We start from the raw sequence: 23,968 nt of genomic DNA on the forward strand, positions 1-23,968 counted from the left end.
CTGGAGCGAAGGGCGTCGGGAAGGGCTGCAATGCCAGGCAAGGCGGGTGGGCACTGGGTGCCCTGCCGAGGACACTGAGCCTCCCTGCTCTCATTTTGGCGCCTGCATCCATGTCCCTCTCCTCTCTCTCCCTTCCAGAGCCAAGAAGAAAAGCAAGCCCCTGAACCTCAGGATCCACAGCAGCGTGGGCAGCTGTGAGAACATCCCGGCCCAGCCGCGCTCCCCACTCCTGTCCGAGCGCTCCCTCCGCTCCTTCTTCGTGGGACACGGGCCTTTCATGCCCTCCACTCCCCCGGTCCACGCCGAGGCCAGCTTCTCCTCAAGTAAGTCACCAGCACCGCGCTGTGCTCTCTGCCAGGGGCAGGCTCCCCTTTCTGTTTGTCGGTGGAAATGCTCTCGAAATGTTTGCTGAACACGCCTCACGGGTGTCGCCCGCCACCTCCACCTGCGTCGCACAGCCGCTTGGCGTGGGAAGGGGGCGCCCTTGGCGCTCCAGAGGCCGACTGGCTGCTGTCAGGGGCCCTGCAGGTTGGAAGGGTGACGGGGAGCAGGCCCGCAGGGCATTCGAGGACGGAAACGTCAGCTTTCTCTCCCCTGCTTCTCAGCTGCCACTCACAGGCTTTTTCCTTTTCTGCTGCGGGTAAGGCTTCTGTGATTATGTTTTGTCGTTTTTCTCCCCCACGCAGGTCAACACAGTATAACCTTTCCATCTCCGGGATGTGTGCGGGTTCACACTGGGCTCAGCGTGGCCCGGGGTGGTTTACATTCTGCTCCCACAGATTCCGCCGCAGATAAAGTTGTCATTGCTCAGAGCGGAAATGGAACTTTCTGGCGATCGAGGGCTGAGGTCTTAGAAAGCATTTAATCTTCTCTGCCCAGAGGCCCATCCTGCCCAACAGGCGCAGGCGCGTTCAGAGGGGAGCCCCTGAAAAAGGCACAGCCAATCCTCTGGCCCAGACAAGATCTTTTATTGATTGGGGACTGGGGAGGGGCCGGGCTGCTGGAGTGTGGAGGAAATAACCCCAGGCTCTTAGCACAGCCCCAGCGTGTCCATGTTGTGTTGCTGCTCTGATCAGTGATGAGTAATGTCTACTGAGCACCAGGACTTGCTAATCCACATGCATGATCTCACTGCGTCCTTGGAATGACCCCTGGGTTATTCCCATTGTATAGATGATGAAACTGAGGCTCGGGGCAGCAGGGAACTTGCCCGAAGTCACACAGCAATCATAGTCGAGCAAGGGTTTATATTCGGTTCTTCCTCACTCGAGTGTGTGAACGGATCATCGTGCATGATTTGATCACCGACACCCCTCAAATATCCGGCAGGACTCCTTTCTCTAAATGTGGGGTTCTGTCCTCTTTATTTGTTAATCCTTGTGTGAGGATATTTTCCCATTGATTTTTAGATGGAAGGGAGGGAGGGAGAGAGAGAGAGAAACATGGTTGAGAGAGAGACACACTGATTGGTTGCCTCTCACATGCACCCCAACAGGTTGGGAATCTAACCCGAAACCCAGGCACGTGCCCTTGACCGGGAATTGAACCTGTGACCCCTCAGTCCTCGGGCCAGCGCTCTAACCACTGAGCAAAGCTGGCCAGGGTGGAGTGCTGTTCTTTACATAAGGCTTTTAAAACTTTTTTTTTTTTTTGGAGAGGCCATGGGCCCTTTAAGAATTGTATGAAACCCGTTAATTCTGTCTGGAAAATGCCACACGTGACAAACATCCAACATGCGTGTCCAGTGTCCAGTGTCCAGACTGTTGGGTCCCGAGGCTCGGCCAGAGCACAGGCGGGTGGTGGGCTGGCGGAGCGGTGAGCGTGGTGTGTAGCCCGACTCATGGAACCTGCGTCCGCTGCAGGGGTCTGGCTCGCGTGGACGCCTGGCTTGTTTAGTCCCACGGAGGGGGGGGGGGCAGGCCCCGAGTGCAGCAAACCAAAATAGCACTCGAGACCACGTCAGCACCAGAAAGCCAATTTATCAATGTGTCAGGAGGAATCACTGTCAGGGGGACCAGAAGTTCTCCGCGATGGGCCTGCGTGGCCGGCGCAGCTCGGGGAGCCGGATGAGGAGAAGACGGGATGACACAGCAGATGAGTGACAGGACGTCCCGGCCCTGGAGGGAGCTGCCTGGGGGCCCGTCCCAGCTCTGTTACTTTGGAACCCTGTGCCTGCCCTTGAGCAAGGCAAGAGCCCCTTTGAGACTCCGTTTCCTCATCTGTACAATGGGGGTGACAGTAGACTCATCCCACCGACGTTCGGGAGGGTTCGATCAGCTCGTGCGTGTCACGTTGCGCACAGCAAGTGCTTCAGGAAGGACAGCTGTTCTGATACTTGCTTCCCCCTTTCCTCTTACCGGCCCCATGATTAATCTGGGGCCTCGGCTCCGTGCCTTTCAGTCGACCCCCTGCTTCTCCGTGGCCCTAACGGTGCCTGGAATTCACCTCGGCAGGATGTTGGGCGGGCGGTGGCCTTCAGCAGCGAATCTGTCTCTGGGCATCGCCGTCCTGCAAGCGGGCATTGGCAGGGCCGCCTCTGAGGGCTTGGCCACAGCTGGTGCTGTCGTTCTGGCCGGAGCAGAAACACCTGCAGCTCGCTGGAAGCAAAGCACAACCAGGACCTGCGTGTTTAGCCCCCTCCTCCTGCCAGAGAGGGCGGTGAGGGTTCACAGGGCTCCCAACGTCGCACCCGCCCCGGTCTCCGTCTGAGAGGAGCTTCCCCGTGTGTCCCTGGGCGGGAGCAGCGTCCTTCATTTACACGGGCTCCTGGCGCTCCGAGGTCCCAGAAGCACAGGTGCCTCTCTGGACAGTGCTGGTCCGTGCACGCAAAGCGGTCACCCCCGATCTCTCTGAAAGGAGGAAGGTAGCATTTGGGGAGATGACTGTGGCCCCCAAATACTAGCTGGACCCCGTGGACAGTCCCATGTCCGTTGACCCTAACCCATGACAGACCGAGGCGGCCCGGCGGCACGGGCTCCAGGTCGGGATATGGGAAGCTGTCTTGTGGCGTCTCAGGGCTGCCTGGGTGGCCTTTGTCCTGCCTTGTCACGGTCAAGGGGCACCACACTGGTTGAGGCAGGCTTTCTTAGTCCCATTTTACAGGCAAGGAAACTGAGGCTGAGAAGGTGAATGCTTTTGCCTGTGTGGTAGGTTGTGAGCCCAAATCTGACTCTGCCCTGCTCAGATTCCGTCTCTTTAGTGCAGGGAGTTTCAGTCTCCCTCTGGGACTCAGTTTCCCCAATTGGACAATGAGAGACTCCACGAGGGGCTACTTCAGAGCCTAGAAACTCTGCTCCCAAGGTTCACCCAGTGAGCTTTTCCAAGGCACCTCTGAGCTTACTGAGAACGCTGGCTTCGGAGACGGGGCGGGGCTGTTGGGGGAGCAGGGCCACCAGGGGCTGGTCCCCGTGCTTGTGACCTTCCCGATGTCTCACCACTCCGAGTTTCAGAAGGGAACTTCTTCCTCCCGCTGACCCAGCCACGGGAGCCCCCGAGGCTGCGTCCGTCTGTCCGTCTGTCCCTGTCCGCTCTGGCTGTGGCTTCACTGTGAAGGGTGGTGATACGCCACCTTATTACCGGGCCGTGATGCCGGGAGACAGCATTGGGCACATCTGGCCGTAGAGTGGCCAAGCCTGGGGCCCTCGGGGTGCCGAGCCATCTCGGCCAGGCTGCGAGAAGGACTTCCCCTCCTTGGGACTTACCCTATTTCCCTGGTCTGGGGGTGACGAGCTGGGGAGTGGCAGGCGCCCCCACTTCCGGGAGACTCTGTCTCCAAGGTCACCTTGCGTGGAGCACAGATCTGCTTCACTGCGCTGCGAGCGAAGTTGCTCCCAGGGAAGCGGAGGAGGTGGGCTTCACCTCCACCCTCCCTGCATGTGTCCCGGGTTGCCTTCCAGCCTGCCCTTCTGCCCCAGTGACGTCCGATCGGATGCCCTCCGCCGTGGACCATGTTTGGTCCAATGAGCCTGTGACTCCTTGTGGGGTCTCTCTGATCCCAGCTGACTTAGGTCAGGCAGCCTCTCTGATCCCTGTAAAGAGGCTTCTTCTGCCCTGGCTGGTTTGGCTCAGCGGTTAGAGCATCGGCCTGTGGTCCACAGAGACCCAGGTTCGGTTCCCGCTAAGGGCATGTGCCTCGGTTGCAGTCTGTCCCCAGCCCTGGTTGGGTCGTGTGGGTGGCAACCACTCGATGTGTCCCTTTCACATTGATGTTTCTCTCTCTCTCTCCCTCCCACTCTATCTGAACAAAATATCGAAAAATGTCCTCAGGTGAGGATAAAAAAAAAAAGGCTTCTTCTGAATGAACAAATGACACCTGGATGGGAGGTCATTCATTACCAGCTGGTGCAAGTGATTTCAGGTAGAGAGCGTCTGAGTGGTTGCTGACGTGTCATTGGGCAAGTCACCAAGCCCCGGAGCCCATCTCTAACCCGCAAGGCGGTGAGGACAACATGAGGAATGCACGTCGCTGTCCTAGCACAGGGCTGGTGCTCCGCAGGCTGAGTCTCAATGAAGAGTCGCTTTGGGAGCTGTTGCTGTCCCTCGTGTGACGGAGTAGCGTGTAACGGGGAGGGAAGTGGTGAGGATAATAGCCGCCGGCATGTACTGTGTGTTGACAATGTTCCAGGCGTCACCGGTTCGGACAAAGCAATTTACTTCTGTTATTTTATGTAAGGTTCACACTCATCCATAAGGTAGGCACTGTCATTATCCCCATTTTACAGATGAGGGAACCGAGGCTGAGAGAGTTTATGGAACGAAGTCAGGAAGGAGGTGGGGTCGGCCCTCTTTCCAGACGCACCACCCCACCTGTCCTGCAGAAGGACATCGCAGAGCGGGGTCGCAGAGCCGCTTCTGGAGTGAAATCATGGGAACCTGCGTGCTCAAGTGGGGACCTGTACACGGTGTCCCCTTGGCCTGGGTGGGAGGGTGTGTTGTGGGGACAGCCTGGCTTCCAGGCCACCTCCAAGAGAGCAGCACCCACCCTGGCTTACCAGCCGTCACCGCCCAGGACTCGTGTGGATGCTCAGAGCATCCGTTGTCCCAGGTGGTGGCCATCCCTGCAGGGCCAGACAGACTCAGCTCATCCATCCTGACGTCCCCGGTGGAAGATGAGGGGTGACAGGTGCTTCCGCCCCTGCAGTTTTCTGTGTGTTTCTTTACGAGCCGCCTGTGGGAGCCGCACACAGGGCAGCAGCCACCGAAGGGAACCAGTGACGGATGACTCCCAGACTTCCCCGTCCTGGTCCTAATGACACCACCTGGAGTTCTAGTCGAGGCTCCTGTCTCATGAAACACTGTCCCTCAGGAGGTGTCGGCCTGCCCTCACCTGCCCCATCTTACCCTGCCCTCTCCCAGTCTCTTCTCCAAGCAGCTCCTGTTGTCTGTCCTGGGGACAAGGCAACAGAGAGCTGACCCTCCGCGGAGGGCCTGGCCGGTGAGCCCGCGGCTGAGTCAGGAGCCTATTTGGGGAAGGAGGCAGCAGCAGGTAGCAATAAAGACTGATGAAGCCAAACTGCCTGCTCCCAAGACAGCAGCCGCTGGAAGGGTTATAGACTCCGGATGGGGGTGATTATATAATGGGGTTTAATGAGGCTTGAGGCCAAGGTTCATTACCCGCTGGAAGAGGGGGAGGAGGCGCGCGTGCCGGGCGAAGTTTGCCGCCCGAAAACCTCGCTCTCATCTGAGAATCGGGAGAGAAGTCGAGAACATGGGGTCTGACCTGACTCCGTGGTGGCAGTTCCGGGGGGGAAACATTTATGTCGTAGAAGTGACCCCCCACGGGTTTCTCCCTAAGAACGCTGCTCCCCAACTTTCTACCTCCCCAGCAGAGGGAGGAAACATCCACGTTGCCTGGTGTCGGCGCTGTATCTTAGAAACCCAGGCCCAGCGGGTCCCTAACATGGACTGTCCATCTGCCACTTGCCAGGCGGGTGCTGATCTGGGCGCTTTGTAGGCGTCGCAGTGGAGACACCTGGAGCCCTGGCTGGTGTGGCTCCGTGAGTAGAGCGTCAGCCGGTGCACTCACTGCAGGGTCCCGGGTTCCATCCCAGCCCAGGGCGCGTACCTGGGCTGCATGTTCATTCCCAGCCCTGGCTGGGGTCGTGCAGGAGGCAGCCCGTTGATGCGTCTCTCATCAGTGTTTCTCTCTCTCTCCCCCTCTCCTCTTCCTCCCTTCCACTCTTTCTAAATATCAATGGAAAAAATATCCTCAGGTGAAGAATAACAACAACAAAACAAAAGACGCCCTCCCTTTCCAACCCCAGTGTGGACTTAGCATCGGGGGGTGGGGGCAGGTGAGGGGGTCTCCACTGACACAACCCCGGGAGGCAACTGGGTCTCATTTTCTCACATTGAAAAGGAGGAGAATGTAGTCCAGGGAGGAAGGGCCTGGCTTCCAGCCTGTGGGAACAGGCCCTCCGGATCAGCCGGTTGCCCTAAGCCTCTTTCTGCCCAGGAGTGGGGAGGGCCTTGGGTCAGGGCTCAGTTTACCCTGTTTCCCGCCTTTTCTGATGCTGCAGAGCCGGCTCCGGAGTCTTGGGGGAACCAGGGCTTTTCCCGCAGCCCAGCTTCCGAGTCGATCTCTTCAAGCGCCGTCCCCCCACCTGCCCATCCACCAGAAGTGTTTCTGAATGCCTACTCCCGGTGTGGGTGCCGGGCATACAGGGGTGAAGAGACGCTCAGGAGCTCCGCCCTCATGGAAGCTCCAGGCTGCTGGGGAGACGGGTATTACAGCCCACGGCGCCAGGGATGAGAGCTTGCAAAGCAGGTGTCTGGAGCAATGGTGGCGGGCAAGGAGCAGGGACACCCGCTCTAGCCAGGGGACCGGGGAAGGCTTCCGTGAGCTGGTGTCGTCTATGCCGAGACTTGACAGCCAAGTAGGGTTAGCTGATGGCGGATGGGATGGATGTGCATTGAAGGCAGAAGGAACAGCCTGTGCAAAAAACAGTTGGACAGGTTTCAAGCACACAGGTGTCTGTGGTGGAGCGGGGGACAGAGATGGAGGTGGGCTGGAGAGGTGAGCGGGAGCCAGGTCCCGGGTGTCAGGTTAGCACCTGGGGCTGCAGGCGCCCCCGAGCTGTTTCCGTAAGTCCCTTCAGTGGCACATTCTGCTCTCTGACAGGTGGGTCTGCTGTGGTTTGAACTGAGTTCCCCAAAAGGGTAGGTTGAAGTTGTAGCCCCAGTATCTCAGGACATGACCTTGTGTGCAGGTGGGGCTGTTGTCAACCCAATCAGTCAGGCTAAGATTCAGTCATACTAGAGGACGGTGGGACCGTCACCCAAACGTGACTGGTGTCCTTCTAGGAAGAGGGGAGTTCAGACACAGAGAAGACACACCAGGAGAACCCCCTGCGACCACGGAGGCAGAGATTTAGGGGTGCAGCTGGGAGCCAGGGAGCTCCAAGGATTGGCGTCTGTCACCAGAAGCTAGAGGGGCGAGGACGCATTCCATCAAATCTCAGAGGGAGCCTGGCCCCCGGACACCCTGATTTCTGGCCTCCAAAACTGCGTGAGAACACACCGCTGCTGTTCTAAGCACCCCCCCCCTGACTTGGGGTTAGAGCCCTAGGACACTGACAAGTGTCTGTGCAGGGGTCCCCAGCCCCGAGGTAGGTGAGTGCCATGCAGATGAGTCAGTCTCTGGGTGACTGCATGTTCGTCTGGGAGTAAACCGGGGGCTTTTGGGGAGAAGGACTGGAGCTCCTCAGCTGTGAAATTGCTCATCCATCAGTGAGTTCGAGTGATCGCCTCTCGGATGGCCTCCCAGTGACCATAAAGAGTTAAGCGCTGCTTCTCAAAAAGGCCCCTGGCTCCCTGGACGGCTGTTTGCCAGGGAAGAGAATCTGGCTGAGCTGCCCAAGGGGGCTCTTGGCGGAGGAGGGGTGGGAGCTAATTAGACACAGCTGTTGCCACCCACCCTCCGGTGCAGGGGTCCATGGTGCCCGAGACACTGTGGGAACAGGCTCTGACGATGAAACCGTGTTCTCAGCCAAAAGAGGTTCATCGGGACCCCCTTTGCTTATTGTTGTTACCCCCGTTTCCGATTTAATCGTAAACGAGGTAAGACACTCCTTCATTCACCAAGGCCCCAGTCAGTTGCAAAGGATGAATGGGTGCTGGGTGGCCTGGAAACCGCCACAGACTGGGTTCTGCCGTCCCTCACAGTCCCGTTGGGCGGGCTAGTCAGCCTCTCTGGGACTCAGCTTCCCCATCTGGAAAGTGAGGGTTCTTCTACTTGACCCACAGCAGGGTGATCAAGATGAAATTCAGCCCTGGCTGGTTTGGCTCAGCGGTTAGAACATCGGCCTGCGGACCCGAGAGACCTGGGTTCGGTTCCCGCTAAGAGCACGTACCTCGGTTGCAGTTTGGCCCCGGGTGGGGTCATGTGGGTGGCAGCCACTCGATGTGTCTCTCTCACATCGATGTTTCTCTCTCTCTCCCTCCCTCCCTCTCTTCCTCCTGCTTTATGTGAAGATAAACACAAAAATGTCGGGTGAGGATTAAAAAAAAAGATTAAATTCAAGGACGGATGGCGAAGAGGCTTCTGGGATGAAGAGTGCTGTCCCACCCGGGGTGGGGGGCTGCGGAGGATGCGGGGCTCAGGGGGCCCAGCCCTCTGTGTGGCGTGTGCAGCGGGACGCAGCCCTTGTCTGCGGCTGATGACTGATAAGCCCGAGCAGCTGCTCCTTCCACCAGGCTCACGGCTGCTCCAGCAGAGATCTCCCAGCCCAATGTCGTGATGTGTGTTCTTCTCCCTGGATTTCCCTTTCTGCAAAATGTTTTTTAAAAGTAGTGTCTTTGGCCCGGCCGGGTGGCTCAGTGGGTTGAGCGTCGTCCTGTGCACCAAGAGGTCACCAGTTTGGTTCCTGGTCAGGGCACCTGCCCAGGTTACAGGCTTGATGCCCAGTAGGGGGCGTGCAGGAGGCAGCCCATCCATGTTTCTGTCTCTCCCTCTTCCTCTCCCTCTCTCTCTAAAATCAATTGACACATCTTTTAAAAAATAGTGTCTTTGCATATAGGCATCTTTATGTATTTGCTGATAGGTATATGTTTATGATCTAGATACACTTTAAAGAAGACTAGTAAAATTTCAGTGCATTATTTTAAAAAATCAGGTGGCTGCCTGTGTTTGTTAACAAAATTTTATTCAAACCTGGGCTGGGATTAGAGACTGACGGGAGGCAAGGTCATGTAAGTGCAGGGTTGATTCCTAGCCTCATATAAAAGTTTGATATTTTGTTCATCGTGGATTTTTTGCATCCATTAAAAAAAGTTACATTGAAATTTTTTTTTTTAATCCTCACCCAAGGACATTTTTGCATTCATCTTCAGATAGCGCGGGAGGGAGAGAGGGAGGAAGAGAGAAAGAGAAACATCCATGTGAGAGAGACATATCCATTGGTTACCACCCACATGACCCCAACTGGGGCCGGGGACAAACTGCAGTCGAGGTACTTGCCCCTAGTGGGAACCGAACCTGGGTCTCTCTGGACTGCAGGCTGACGTCCTAACCGCTGAGCCAAACTGGCCAGGGCACACTGAAATATTTTTATCTTGATACCTGAGTGTTTTGGCCACCCCCTTAAATGCTGTGCCAGAGGCTTGTACCTCAACTGCCCCTAGTCCTGGCCCTGATAAAAATGCTCAGAAACTGAACGTAAACTTGAGAAACAGAATGTCACAAGCTCCTGCAGGTCCTTCCTGTCCATCTCCTGACTGCATTCCCTCCCCCAGAGGGCGACACCCTGAGCTCCTTTTACTGTCTCGTTCATCTCCGTAGAACACCTTACGAGTCCATGTCCCTACACAGTCTATAGTTTAGTTTTGCATGTTTTCAAACTTCATAAAAATGGAATCCCACCTCACGTATTCTGCTGCTGTTTTAAATGGAATATTTCGGTTTTGAGATTCATCCAGGTCTGTGGGAGTCACAGTTCATTCATTTTTATGCTGTCAGGTACTTGTTTCCCCAACTCTAAGGGCTCGTCTCCCCACAGGTCAGCACCTCTGAAACTGAGCTGTACCCCTCCCCCCATCACCGTCTGCCTGGTGGGGTCAGGCTGTCGTCACTGCACCGGACGGGGCTCTTTGTATGGCGTTGCTTCTGGGGCTTGACGCATTGTTGACCTGACATGGGTTGCCTTTAATTGAAGTTTCAAAGGTCTTCAAAAATATTACACTACGTCTTGGCCTTGGGACAAAAAACACTGTCGATGCCTATTGTCTATACAAAAAGGCATGAGAACAGAGCACATGATATATGATCAACTATGTCTAAATAAATCTTGAGAGATTTTAAGATAACTCTACATTAAAAATGTTAAGTGTAAGAAAGCCACTGTGCCACAGGTTAATTGGCAGCCTCTTTCTCTCTTAGTGGTTCATAAATTAACGACCTGACACTCAGTGGCATCTTAAAAGTCAGTGAAATATAGAGACGTTCTGCTGTGCGACTAGACCACAGTTGTCACATGCTTTCCTCCGTCGAGGGGCATTTGGGTTCTTTCCGGTTTTTCACTTGGAAGTGTTTTTGGGCATTCTCCTGGTGCACAGAGGGTCAGGAGACTCCCCAAAACTTCTCGGGTGGTGCCAGTCACTGGGGCGTTGGTTAAACAGTCCTGGTTGCGGGGTCTCGTCCTGAGCCGCTTGAATCAGCCTCTCCAGGGAGAAGTCTGGGATCTAGTCCTCGATACAAGTTCACTTCTTACTTTTTATCAGGAAAGTGTTGGAAAGACTGATCGAGGAAATATTCCTGGGAGTAGACCTGCTGGGTCTGAGAGTCTGCTCAGGGCTCAAGAGTCATCAACCTGATGCTGTTTTTTCAACTTGAGCACGACGGACACTGGTTCGTGAATAATCGTCTGTGGTGGAGACTGTCCCGTGCACAGTAGGATGTGCGGTAGCATCTCTGGCCTCTCCTGTGAGGTGACAGTAGCACCTCCCTGCGCCACAAACACATTGTGGAAACCAGTACGGCCCTGGCTGGTTTGGCTCAGCGGTTAGAGCGTCGGCCTGCGGACCAGAGAGGCCCGGGTTCGGTTCCCGCTAAGGGCACATACCTCGGTTACAGTTTGTCCCTGACCCCGGTTGGGGTCATGTGGGTGGCAGCCAGTCGATGTGTCTCTCTCATGTCAGTGTTTCTCTCTCTCTTCCTCCCTCTCTCCCTCCCACTCTGTCTGAAGATAAATGCAAAAATGTCCTCGGGTGAGGATTAAAAGAAAAAAGAAACCAGTCTGATGACCTGGGGAGGGGGAGGCAGCATCACCCCTGGTTGTTGAGAACCGCTGGACTAGATGCTGGATGGTTGTGGCCAGCCTGGTGGCCTCGGTACACGTGCCCAGCAATGCGTGTTCCCGCTGCTCCGTCCTCTGCCAGCCTCGCCGTGGCCCGGCCGCTGGGCGCCTTTGCCAGGCCGGCGAGAAGAAAGTGCTGCGTCCGCCTGTTTCCTGCTGCTCCCCCACCCCCACCCCCACCCCTGGCTGCGGGGAAGGTCGAGGGCCTCCCGGGTTTTATCGTCTGTGAAATGTCTTTCGCTCGTTTTAGTTTTCTGTTGAGTGGTCTCTTTTTCTTACTGACTGTTAGGCACTAAAAAATACCCTAGGTTCAATTCTTTTTATACATGTGTGACAAAAATATCTCCCTCTGAGTTGTGGCTCCTTTATGGTCTCTTTTGATGAATAGAAGCTTGTGTGTGTGTGTGTGTCTGTGTCTCTGCGTGTGTGTCTGTGCATGTGTGCACGCATGTGTGTCTGCGCACGTGTGTGTCTGTGTGTATGTGTCTGTGTGCGTGTGTCTGCCTGTGTGTCTGTGTGCATGTGTGTGTCTGCCTGTGTGTGTGTGCGTGCGTGTGTGTGTGTTTTACCAATCATGTAGTCAAATGTATTGTTTCTTTCCTTTATGATTTTTGGCTTTTCAAAAACAAATCTTATTGCATAAATTCTTTCTGCCCAGAGGTTGGAAGCATATTGCCCTGGATAGCCTTCCCAATCGTTGTGAAGTTTTGCTTTTCACATTTAAGTTCTTAATTCATCTAGAGTTGATGTTGGTGATGGTTCAAGGTGGGGTTCTGTGCCCCCACCCCCAAGTGGATAACCAGTTCCAGCACCATCTATCAGATAACTGTCTGTCCCCCAATAATCCGCCAACATGCTGTTCGCTTCCGGTCCACGCAGCGCCCTCTCTGTGTGGCTTAGAAAAGGCACTTTCCGAGCAGCGTCAGCTCACCCTGGGGCAGGGCCTGGGGAGCAGAGCACAGGGGGCATTTCACCTCCAATTTATCCCCTGTACTGGGTGGAATAGCATCCCCCCAAAAAACTCATGTCCACCACGAACCTCAAACTGTCACTTCAGTGGGAAATACAGTCGTCCCTCGTTTATCACAGTTAATTCGTTCCAGACTCCAGCGGTTGCACCGGCGGTGAAGGATTCCTGGGGTGCTCGAATACATGGGCCGGCAGTCCACACGTACAGTAATTTTAACTGTAATTGTAACACAGGGGTGTACAATGGACTCAGACAACCGAGCGCGCGCTGTATCATTTTCACTGTCTCGTGAACTTTTTAATGAATATATTTGACAAAACCGCGATAGAGCGAGGCCGCGGAAGTTAAAGCGTGAGGTGGCGAGGGACGACGGTAGGGTCTTTGCCGATGTCACTAGTGGAGACGAGGTCACAGTGGTTTGCGTGAGCCCTAAATCCAATGCTGGCGTTCTTGGAGGGGACACTGGGAGACACACAGGGAGGAGGCTGTGGTAAGACAGAGGCAGGGAATATTGTGCTGCTGCCACAAGCCCGGGACCACCAAGGACAGCCAGCAGCCCGCAGGAGCTAGGAGAGAGGCAGGCAGAACCCCCCGCACAGCCTCGGGGAGGAGCAGGGCCTGCCGCCACCTTGACTTTAGACTTCCGGCCAGAACTGCGAGGGAATCATCTTCCAGGGTGTTTACTTGTTCCTGCAGCCTGGCCCACTGGTCACCCCTCATCCGGGAAGGGAAGGGAGGCCCCGTGTGGGCACAGGGGGTGAGATGTGCTATGCAGAGCAGTCAGGACCTTCAGAGGCCTCCAGGCAGGGACGAGCTTAGCTCGTGGGAAGAAGTGAAAGGAAATCCTTGTCACCGGAGGCCAGTGACGCGCAGGGCCCTGAAGGCCCAGCCCCAGAGCAGGAGCTGATGAGAAAGGTCTGTTGATAAATTCAGCCACTGTCTGCAGTAGCCACAGAAGAGGGGTGTGCCCCAGCCTTTGAGAAATTGTACCTCGATGACACTATCACTCTTAGAATAGCTAGATGACAGCTGTCCTGTGACTAAGAATGGAATGGTCAGCATTTTGGTGCCCGGCGTCGACTAGGGCTCAAAGACTGGTTAAATGAAGTAGCTGGATGACATAGTTTTATGTCTGTGAATTGAGGTGGGTCTTAATAGACCACTAGCCCTTCTGTGTAATTCTAGCCAAAAATCAAGGGCTACTGGACAGCTATGAAAAAATGTGTCGTAATTTTGGGAGAGGACCCCCCGATAGATCATCAACCTTCGGTTAATAATCTTTTACACTATATTAATCCACTTAGCTGTCTAGGTTTGTATTTGCCACTAGCTTATTTATTGTGGGTATACCCCGGAAGCTATTTTGCTGCTCAAAAATAAATGTTTTATGAGGGCTTTTATGTTTTGTTTTGTTTTTTCCACTTTGGAATTTCGTTTAATGAATGATTGTAGTGCTTTGGAGCTTAAGGGTACTTATTGTGTATTATCTTATTTGATAAATAATGATAATTATTCCCATTCTACCCTCAGGTGACTTCATTCATCTTATCTGTGAGCATATCGAAAACACTGAGGTTTCATTGGGTCCCTGGTGTTAATTAGCACTTAGTATGCGTAGAAAAGGAACCGACTAAAGATTATCTGGATTTATTATCATAATACTTAGCATATTGGAATATAGATGAAGGAAGATAATTAGACATGAAAAATGTAGATAAAAGTCAAGATTTGTTTTCTTCCGAAGAAGACCTAGATTAATGAACATCATAAAGAAGAATCATGAAGTTTTTTGTTTGTTTTTTTTCCCATCGTAAAGTAAGTCTTCAAACACAGACATAGTGACAGTGGGTCGGGCCATGGTGTGGTTTTAAAACGGCATCTCCTGACTCAGATATCGTTCTTTCAACAAACATGTGTTGAGATTCTTATTCTACCACCTCTCGTCAGCCTTTTTACTTCTCTCCAGCCCACTGCCGGGTTGCAGATCCCCAGGTCTGGTGGCTCACCACCAACAGGGCACAGCACCGTCGTCGTTTGTCTGCAGGGCTCCTGCTTTTGTGAAGAAGGCACCGCTCCTACCGCCACTCTCTCCAGCGTCAATAACACCCACCGTATGCCAGTCTGTACTCGCCTGCACCCACTTGGTGACCCATCTCCCACACACCTTCATGTCTCAGGCTGCGTCTCTCCATCTGCATGTCCACCGCGGGGTCAAAGCCACCCCGGCCACAGCCCCTTCACTCCCCTCCCTGTGCCTCCATCCAGTTCATTCCCACCCTGCAGCCAACAGGACTGTGCCAAAGGCACATCTGACTGGTTACTCCTGCTTACCACCCTGCCATGACTCCCGCTGCTCTTCAGTCAAAGATGGAGCTCCCCCTGTGGCCACCAGGCCGTTGCTGGGGCCGTGACCTCACCAGCTTGGCTTTGTGCTGTACTCCCCCAACCCCCCAACCCATTCCCCCTTTCAACGCACACACTCTCCTCTCTCTCACCTCCGCTTTCCCTCTTCCAGCTATCCTGCTTTCTTTCAGTCCCTTGGACCACTGGATTCTCTCCTGCCCCAGGACTTTTGCACATGCTGTTCTCAAAGCTTGGAACACCGCTGAGCACCCGCAGTCCATGTCGCTCCTCAATCTGCAGTGGATCCGGGCTTCCAGAACGGGTCACTGAGAGACGTTGGTCCTGAGAGCACCAGGCGTGTGTAGCACCCTCCCTTAGAACCTGAGTGTCTTCTTTGCTTCTTCCTTTGAGTGCTGGGAGGAACCCAACAGTACAGAGATGGATCCCCTTGGCCTGCCCGTGAGCACTCCCAGGCCCCACGTCTGTGCGGACCCGGTGGGCTGAACAATAAAGCACATGGTAGATCTTAGCAAAGCTTCGGGCTGTTCACCTGGTAGAACACATGCTGTTTCTTGTTTTGCAAACGTTTGACTGGAGGCAGTTGAGCTGGTGGAGGGTATACGCACATTTTCTGGAAGCACTGAGGGAGTCTCTGCGAAGAGGCCGGAACTGCATGGTTTTGACTTCCTGCAAAATTCCTTTTGCCGACCTACATTTTGGTTCTGTATTTCCTCATCATTAATTGAGTGACATTTTAGAACAGCCCCCAGGAGGGTTTTGTTGAGGACGTGGATTGCTATAGTAATCAGTGTCCTGTTGAGGACCTTGGAGGTAATTTATTTACGATGTCAGGAATAGAAAGAGTTGTGGTTCTTACACACTCTTGTTTTGTTTTGTTTTTATATTATGGAACCAGTGACGGAGTCAGGTGGTTCATTGTGTTTTCCTCTTTGCTGTGGCCACCAGGAAGCTCAAAACCAAGTGTTTGGCCAGCTTCTCACAATTGTCCGGAGAGGTGTTATATCTCTTCTCCTTCCTTCTGGCCCAGCTTTGTGTTTTTATCAGCTCAGTCAAAGAACTTTAAAAAAAAAATCTAAATAAATAGAAATAAATGTGTTTAATTCAACCAGTGTTGACCCCTGAGGGTCTGTGGTCGTCTGCCATGTTCAGTGCACTGGACTATGTCATCAGATTGCATTGTGACGTTTGAAGAAACGGACGTGCGGCTCAGAGCGGTGGGGTAGCTTGCCCAGAGCCACAGACCGGCTATCGGCAGACGCTCGTCTTCAGGTCAGCTGTGTTTACGAGCCGCGCTCTGAGCCGCTGCCGCACTTGCTGACTCGGCCCCGGCTGCTTGTCCTTTCTCCCGCCTACCGGTCCAGGGGGCGGTGCCCACGGTGTCCCTTGTCTCCCTGCCACGAGGCTCCATGTCTGGAATGCAGAAGAGGTGCAGCAAATATCTGCCCAGTGGGTATGAGCTTGGGATGGGTGTGGGGAGCGGTTATCTTGCTAAAGGTGGAATAAATAACCCGTCTGAACAATTCGAGATTCTGAAAATCCTATTCATCTGAATCTCTTCAGTAGAGAACAAACCTGGGAGTGTTCTGCAGCCAGGAGAGGAACTTGCCACCCAGTATGAGTTAGGTGTGGCGCTGCCTTTGCTGAAGGCCGTGGAAGGTGTTAGTGAGCATGTGTTCAGTCCTGTCCAGCCGCGTCTGCCGGGACAGGAGGAAACGAGTCGTGATAGCTGCATTTCACCACATTCAAACTGCACAGCAGAGTCCTTGCCAAGGAGATGCTGGTTGAATAAAGTAACTTGTATCGTCTCACCGAAGAGGTTCTATGCGAGAGCGTCTTTCTTCTGCTTTGCGGAGGTTTGGGGTACAGAGTCTGTGGAGGCTGATTGTACATCTCAGCAGCGTTGACTCTCTGAGCTCTGGGATCACACGTGTGATATAAGATGCGAGAAATGATTTAACCTTGAGCAAATCACATGCCAAATCCTGGATTCCCAGGATACTTTTCCCCTGGGTACTTTTTCCATCCTCTTCCTCACCTTTAAAAAAATAAAAATCAGAAGTGCAGAGAGGCGTGGTGAGATGCCCAAGGTGGCATTGAAGTGGTCGGCAGCGTGCTCTGGAAGCTTCTGTCGAGGTGGGCTCGTTTGCAACGGGCACCGTCTTGCACGTGAGGCCAACAGTTACATCGGCCTCAGGGGCAGGATGAGATCAGTTCTCAGCTCCCTAAACTGCTGGAATGAAACGAGCGGGTGCATCCCCAAGAAGTCCATGGAGTATCTGTCATCTCTTCGTCTGTTGCCCTTTGCAAACATGCGTGGTGGAGGCTGCAGCATGGAGCTATGCATGACAGTGGTGGAGACGGACACACGGGAGGTCTGCCTTGTGGTTATTGATTTGGAATTTTAAAATATATATTTTTTAAATAACTCTAGAGTCACAAGAAAGTGCAAAAATAGTGGCGTTCCTGTGTGCCCTTCACCCGTCTTCTCCCAGTGACATGTTTTTTACATAACCATACTACATTACCAAACCCAGGAGAGTGGCATTGGGATGATGGCTGTTAACTAAACTACAAGACAAGGTCTCTGCTATTAACATGCCCATATATGCGGATGCAATAACTGAATTTTGCTATGAAGCCACCCCTTGACATGCTGATATCATTAAAACCCTTTGAGGTAGATACTGTCATTATCCTCATTTTGTAGATGGGGAGACTGGGGCACAGGAGGTTAAATAACTAAGCGCATGCAGCTAGAAAATGGTGATACAATCCTGGCATCTCCGGAGCCTGTGCTGTTCGCTTCTTTTTTTTTTTTTTTTTTATTCTGCCTCCTAATTCAGTAATAAAACTCCTTCACCCAGGGACTTAGCTTATACATTATCCTAATCTTCCCGCAGTGATGTACAGGTGGTAGGGGCTGACTAGATATTTAGGTTTTGTTTTGTTTTTTAGAGAGAGAGGAAGGGAGAGAGAGATAGAAGCATCAATGTGAGAGAGAAACATTGATTGGCGCCTCTTGCACCCCTCCTACTGGGGATTGAACCCGCAACCCGGGCATGTGCCCTGACCGGGAATCTAGCCGGGGCCTCTCAGTTTATAGGACACACTCAATCCACTGAGCCATGCCAGCAGGGCTAGGTTTTGTTTTGAATATGTAGTTTGGGACGATGGGGTATGCCCAGACTGGATCTTTTTCTCTCTCCCTCCTTTTCTAGAACTTGCTGATAAGTCTAAGTCGTAAGAACTACTTTTTGTTGCCCAGGTGGGAGCCAGGGGCAAACCTAACTTCTCCCCAGGAGCTCAGAGTGCATAAGCGTCAACAGTAGTTAATCCACAGGCTACTAATGCTGGTGTGTTCCCATAATTCCTTCACTTCTCCTTGCTGCGTTTTCCCTTGATCCGCCGTAAGATCCGCGAGTGGCCCACGGCAAGTATCAGCTAACGACAGACATTACGAGGTCACTCAGAGTGGCACCTGGGGACGGTGAAGAGAGTGTTACTTCAGCTAGCAACTCCTCTTTAATGAATTTATCTGTGCAGTTTGAGTGTTGTGAAATTTAGTTATCCGGATTTGTTTCTCCCTGTCCCAGCAGACAAGGTCGAACGGGATTAAACACATGTTACTCCTCGGGCAGGAAGTGAATGGGATACATGGACTTCAGTTTAGCAAATAATTACCGCGCGCCCATGATGGGCCAGACCCTGTGCCCACCACTCAGGATCTACGGATGGTGGGACTCTGTAGCTCTCAGGCAGCTGGTGTAAGAAGCTGGCAGGTTGTAGAGGGAAGAACTCTCAGACATGGGTTCAGATCCCCGTGAACCTGCTCCCCAACCTTGAGCAAGTCCTTAACCTCTCTGACCCTCAGTTTTCTCATCTATAAAGTGAGAGTCGTAATTATCTGCCTTAAAGATCAACTGTGATCGATGCAAGAAGACAGATGTAAAAGATTATGTACTGTACAGTTGCATTTGTATGAAATGTCCAGAGAAGGCAACTGGGTAGAGACAGAGAGCAAATGAGCGGTTGCCTGGGGCTGTGGGTTGGATCACAACTCTGTAGATTTACTGAAAGTCACTGAACTAGACCCTCAAAACGAGAGAGTTTTACAGTATGTAAATCATAACTCCATAAAGCTGTTCTTATAAAAATCAACCGTGAGGCTCAAATGAGATGATGGCTTGGCGTCACTTTGGACAACTGACATGCTGTGCCCGTGCACATTCTCATTAGCATCTTCCAAATTGGAATTTGATGGCTCTCTGAGACCAACTGTGGGCAGCAAACATTGCTGGGGGGAGCAGGGGCACCTGCCTGGTAGCCTGGCGGAGCAGCAGGCATCACCGTAGTAACTCAGTGAAGATGGGAAGTTGTAAGTTTCTTGGAGGTACAGGCTGGCCATGGATCTGTGTCTCCCCGGTCCTGCAGAAATTCCTGCTTCCAGGGTGGTGAACCAACTCCTCCGCCAAGAATAAGTGGAAATGCTGGACAAGATATATTTTAAACTCTGTTTAAAGGCATCAACGAGCCTGGCTTGTGTGGCTCAGTGAATTGAGCATGGTCCCATGGACTGAGAGGTCCTGGTTCGAGTGCCTGTCAGGGCACATACCGGGGTTGCGGGCTTGATCCCCACCCAGTAGGGGGCATGCAGGAGGCAGCTGATTGATATTTCTCTCTCTCTCTTTCCCTTCCTCTCTAAAAAATCAATAAAAACATTTTTAAAAAGCCATCAATGAGCAACTCAGGTAGTGAGGGTTCAAGAAAGAGGGGAGATACGGAAGAGGGAGCCCAGAATTCAGTGCTGCGGCTCCCTCCCCCTCCTGGCTAATTCCAAAGTGGCCGCTCAGAGACGGAGAGGCTGAGAACATCTGCATCTCATGTTGGAGCTCAGGGCAAACAGAAGGGCACCCTGGCCAATCCCAAGGTGTCCCGTAGGGGCCTGAGGGGCTACACTCCAGGAGCAAGGGTCAGCTAGAAATAGACCAGTGCTTATCAGAATGAAGCCGAGCTTCAAATCTGCTCAAGTCCTGATTGGATTACGCGCTAGGCCCCTCTCTTAACTGCCTGCCAAAAGCAAAAATTCAATCCTCTCCGCAGAAAGATAACATCAACCAGAAACACAAATGATCTCAATTTTCATATACAATTTTAGGAATTCAATAAAAGAGTTGCCAGGCCTGTTAGGAGGCCACAGCACACGACTCCAAACCAGAGGAGACAGACTCAGAGGAGATCCAGCTCTGGGAGCTATGAAACATGAACTCCATCCTTCGTCTTTATCATGCTTTAATTGCTTTTTAATTTTCTTTTCTTTTCTTTATTGATTTTAGAGAGGGAGAGAGAGAGATAGAAACATTGATGAGAGAGAACACCGATTGGCCGCCTCCTGCATGCCCCCCACTGGGGATCGGGCCCACAACCTGGGCATGTGCCCTGACCGGGAATCGAACCAGCGACCTCTTGGTGCATGGGTCAACACTCAACCGCTGAGCCACACCGGCCAGACCATGCTTTCATTTCTTAATTCCTGGGCTTCGGGGTGCTCCAGAATTAGGAGCTGTCTCCCCAGCTGGTCTAGGTCTAATTTAGATTTTTTAAAACCAACGGAGTTGAGGTACAATAAATCGCACCCTTTACATGTACCCTCGGATGGGTTGTGATAAGTGTATGCACCTGTGTAACTGCCGCCGCAGTGTCCTGTACCGGCATGGGTCTGTCCAGTCTGCTTGGTCCCCAGGGGGCCATAGTCATGGTCACGATGTTTTCCAAGGACCGAGTACTTGGGGGTGGGCAGGTAAGGGGAAGGCAGGGGAGTGGCGAGAACAGCAGAGCGTTTGACAGCGGTTCGCGGACATCACCCTTCCTCAAGGTCTTGGGCCATCAGGAGGGAGTCAACTCCTGACCCGAGCTACTACAGCGCCTTTAAAACACAGGAGTTCCAGATAAAAATCAACAATGAGCCCTGGCCAGTCTGGCTCAGTGGTTAGAGCGTCGGCCTGCGGTCCAGAGAGACCCGGGTTTCGTTCCCGCTAAGGGCACGTACCTCGGTTGTAGTTTGTCCCCGGCCCTGGTTGCTCGTACGGATGGCAACCACTCGATGTGTCCCTTCACGTCGATGTTTCTCTCTCTCACTCTCTTCCTCTCTCTCCCTCCCACTCTATCTGAACAACAACAACAAAAAAAGGAAAAATGTCCTCGGGTGTGGATAAAAATAAATAAATAACTAACAATGATGCCCATGCAGGTGTGAGTAACTGGAGAGAAGGGAACATGCTTTCTCAGCGCTCCGGGTGCGTCTCCCCAGGAGGAGAGAGTGGGTGGTCACCTCCGCTCTTACCCCGAGATTCTTCCTCCCACAGCAGGTAGACGGGAGTGGGAGGCACCCCGGAGGCCAAGGGCACCACGGGCATCCCCGGTGCGTGTGTTGGGGCAGGAGGAGAAGAGAGCAAAATAGATTTTCTTCTCAGATACGTTTATCTGCGACCACCAGTGTGAAGTTCAGGCCACGTCTTAGCACGTGCCTGGACAGGAGACGGAGAACCCCACGCGAAATAGAGACAGAGCACTCAGAGAATATCCAAGTAAATTTCACAGGCAGCGGTGACATTTCCAGAATAAACTTTGGTCCAGCACTCAAGGACCGTCGGAATGATGTCACGGTGTAAATGAAAAGTCAGCTCGGTGTTGTTGATTCATTCTCTTCTCCCCGAGTAGCCACAACCAAAGACACGGAGGTGCCGCAGGGAGGTGTTAAAAGACCCCGCTCCATGCGAAGGGGTCACAGCCTCTCCTTTGATCTCCGCTAGGTTCCTCTTTCAACGGGATTTATCATTTACTCCAACAGTGATATCAAATCCACGTTATCCTATAAGGAGCCAGGGTTCTGAGCAGCCTACCCAGACAGTTTTGGAGCTTCTTCTTCTTCTTCTTCTTCTTCTTTTTTTAAATCTTATCTGAACAAGCCCAGTTAATTCTTCATGTCCATGTGTAGACTTTATTCTGTGTGTCTTACCCTCAGACAAATGTTTCTGTAGAATTTTTGCAGCTTAATGTTTCAATCAAAAGGCAATGTGTGCTTATTGCCATAAATTTAAACAAAATCATATGCCAATTAAAAAGGGCAAATCCCTCCACTGGAATAGGCCCACTGAATCCAGTCTGAGTGTGCATACCCTTCCTGAGCATTTTCTGTCCTGGTACTGTTCTCCTTTTGAATCTAATGAAATTTGTGTTTTTCTATGCCTTGCGTATTTTCACTTCACAATCGATTAAGGACATCTTTTCTGGTCGTACACCTATGTTTATGGCATCAACAGCATACTAGTTCTTACTTCCAATGCACCATCGTTTGTTCATGCACTCCCGTACCCCACCAGGCTGACCCCTTGCCACAGTTTCCTGAACGTAGTCTCTGAGAACAATGCGGGTGGTCTTAGCCTGGCTGAGAACATGGTGCCTTGTTTGGGAGGTGCCATCCCAGGGAGTGAGGGATAAGGGAAGTGAGGCAGGGAAGGAGAAGAAATGCAGGGGGACGCATTGCCACCTGGCCACTGCGTCACTGTGAGCCGACAAGAGGTGCACCTGCTCTTCCGCACGGACGTCCGTGGACAGTCTGCACAGAGAAACCATGTCCCAGGAGCAGTCCACTGGAGAGAGGATGGTGGAGAAAATGGATCTGCCCAGCGGCTTCTCACAATCTGTCTTCAGGGGTCAAGTTAAATTTTCTGTTTTCTAGCAAGCTCCTGGATGCTTTCTCCAGGGGTACAAAGGCATTTAGGTTTGTCCTGAGTGATCCTACAGAAGAGAGACTCTGCCAAAGAGAACTGTATCATTCCTTTCAAAGTCAAACACAAGTGTGATTTTTTTTCCTCTTTCTTTTTTATTATGGCAAAATATAGATAATGTAAAACGTATACCATTTTAACCATTTTTGGGTCCATTGAGGCGTTTTATTTGCACACGTGTATTACCCATCCCTAGAAAAAGAGCCCGGGACGTTCCCTCCTGTGTGTTTTGTCTTGCTCCATGGCCCACGGTGCCCGCTGAGGTGGTCAGTACAATGAAACCAAACCGACGGGGCGGAAGCAGGTTGCCCCGTCGTCTTTCTAGATCTCTGAGTTGCACATCACATCTGGGGCTGATTACTCCACACGTGTTCAACCTGCCTGCGCGGTTCACAACCGTTTCCCCAGCTCTGTGGTCATCAGTAACTTCAAATCCGCCAGGGTAACCAGGCTTCAGCAGCAGCTAGAAGCCGGGCGGTGACTTCGGAGCGTGGCCCAAGAAGAAGCTGGCTCTTGCTTCCCTTTTTGGCATTGTTGATAGTCTTCGGAGCATCAGCCAGGACAGTCATGGACGCCATTATGGCGGCACGGAAAGAGGGTGGAAAGAGTTGTTTTAACCATTTTTAATGGGCAGTTCTGTGGCATTACACATACCTACGTGGTCATGCAGCCATCGCCACCATCCACCTCCAGAACTGTCTTCATCTTCCCAGACTGAACCTCCATATCCATGAAACACAAATCCCCCCACTTCCCCTCCCCCCACTGCCTGGCAACAACCATTCTTTCTGTCTCTATGAGTCTGACTACTCTGAGGACCTCGTATCAGTGGAAAGATCCAGTATTTGTCCTTTCGTGACCGGCTTGTGTCACTCAGCGTCATGTCTTTGAGGTCCATCCATGTTGTAACCAACACGCGTCTGGATTGCCTTCTTTATGTAAATCTGAATGCAAATGTGGTTTTGAGCCATCACAGGTTAGGATTATCTGTGGTTCTCTATTAGACCACGCTTTTTGGAAGTGATTCCTACAAGAGGCTCCAGCTGTTGTTTCTGTTCAGGACCTGTTCTTTTTTTTTAAATCCTCACCCGAGGACATTTTTTGTTCAGATAGAGTGGGAAGGAGAGAGAGGAAGAGAGAGAGAGAGAAACATCGACGTGAAAGAGACACATCAAGTGGCTGCCACCTGCACGACCCAACCAGGGCCAGGGACAAAGTGCAACCGAGGTACGTGCCCTCAGCGAGAACCGAACCCGGGTCTCTCTGGACCGCAGGCCGACGCTCTAACCGCTGAGCCAAACCGGCCAGGGCTCAGGACCTGTTCTTGACCAAATCATGAATCATGGCTCCTAGGTCCCCAAGTGTCCACTCACTTTCTCTGTCCCCTTCCCCCCGATTTATCGGTGCCGACCTATGCCATGACCCATCCACTCATCCATCACCCTGCTTGCTGGTGGCAGGTAGTTCGCAATGAATGGCACATATGTGTGTGTGTGTGTGTGTGTGTGTGTGTGTGGGCACGCGCGCGTGCGCATGCCCGTCTTTTCAAGTACTGA

The 23,968-nt window shown here is 52.6% G+C and overlaps 1 protein-coding gene and 1 pseudogene across 1 annotated transcript in view; one reads left to right on the forward strand and one right to left on the reverse strand.

Moving 5' to 3' along the window:
* The window catches only part of KSR2 (kinase suppressor of ras 2), a 290,881-nt gene that overhangs the window by 165,532 nt on the left and 101,381 nt on the right, over positions 1 to 23,968 (forward strand). The window contains exon 5 of the mRNA XM_036277294.1: positions 139 to 323. Coding sequence (XP_036133187.1) covers positions 139 to 323 — 185 coding nt within the window. The remainder of the gene's footprint in view (positions 1 to 138; positions 324 to 23,968) is intronic.
* Positions 22,595 to 22,990, reverse strand: LOC118640300 (annotated as a pseudogene).

The sequence above is a fragment of the Molossus molossus genome, unplaced genomic scaffold (genome assembly GCF_014108415.1).
Source record: "Molossus molossus isolate mMolMol1 unplaced genomic scaffold, mMolMol1.p scaffold_m16_p_22, whole genome shotgun sequence".
Classification (NCBI taxonomy): Eukaryota; Metazoa; Chordata; class Mammalia; order Chiroptera; family Molossidae; genus Molossus; species Molossus molossus.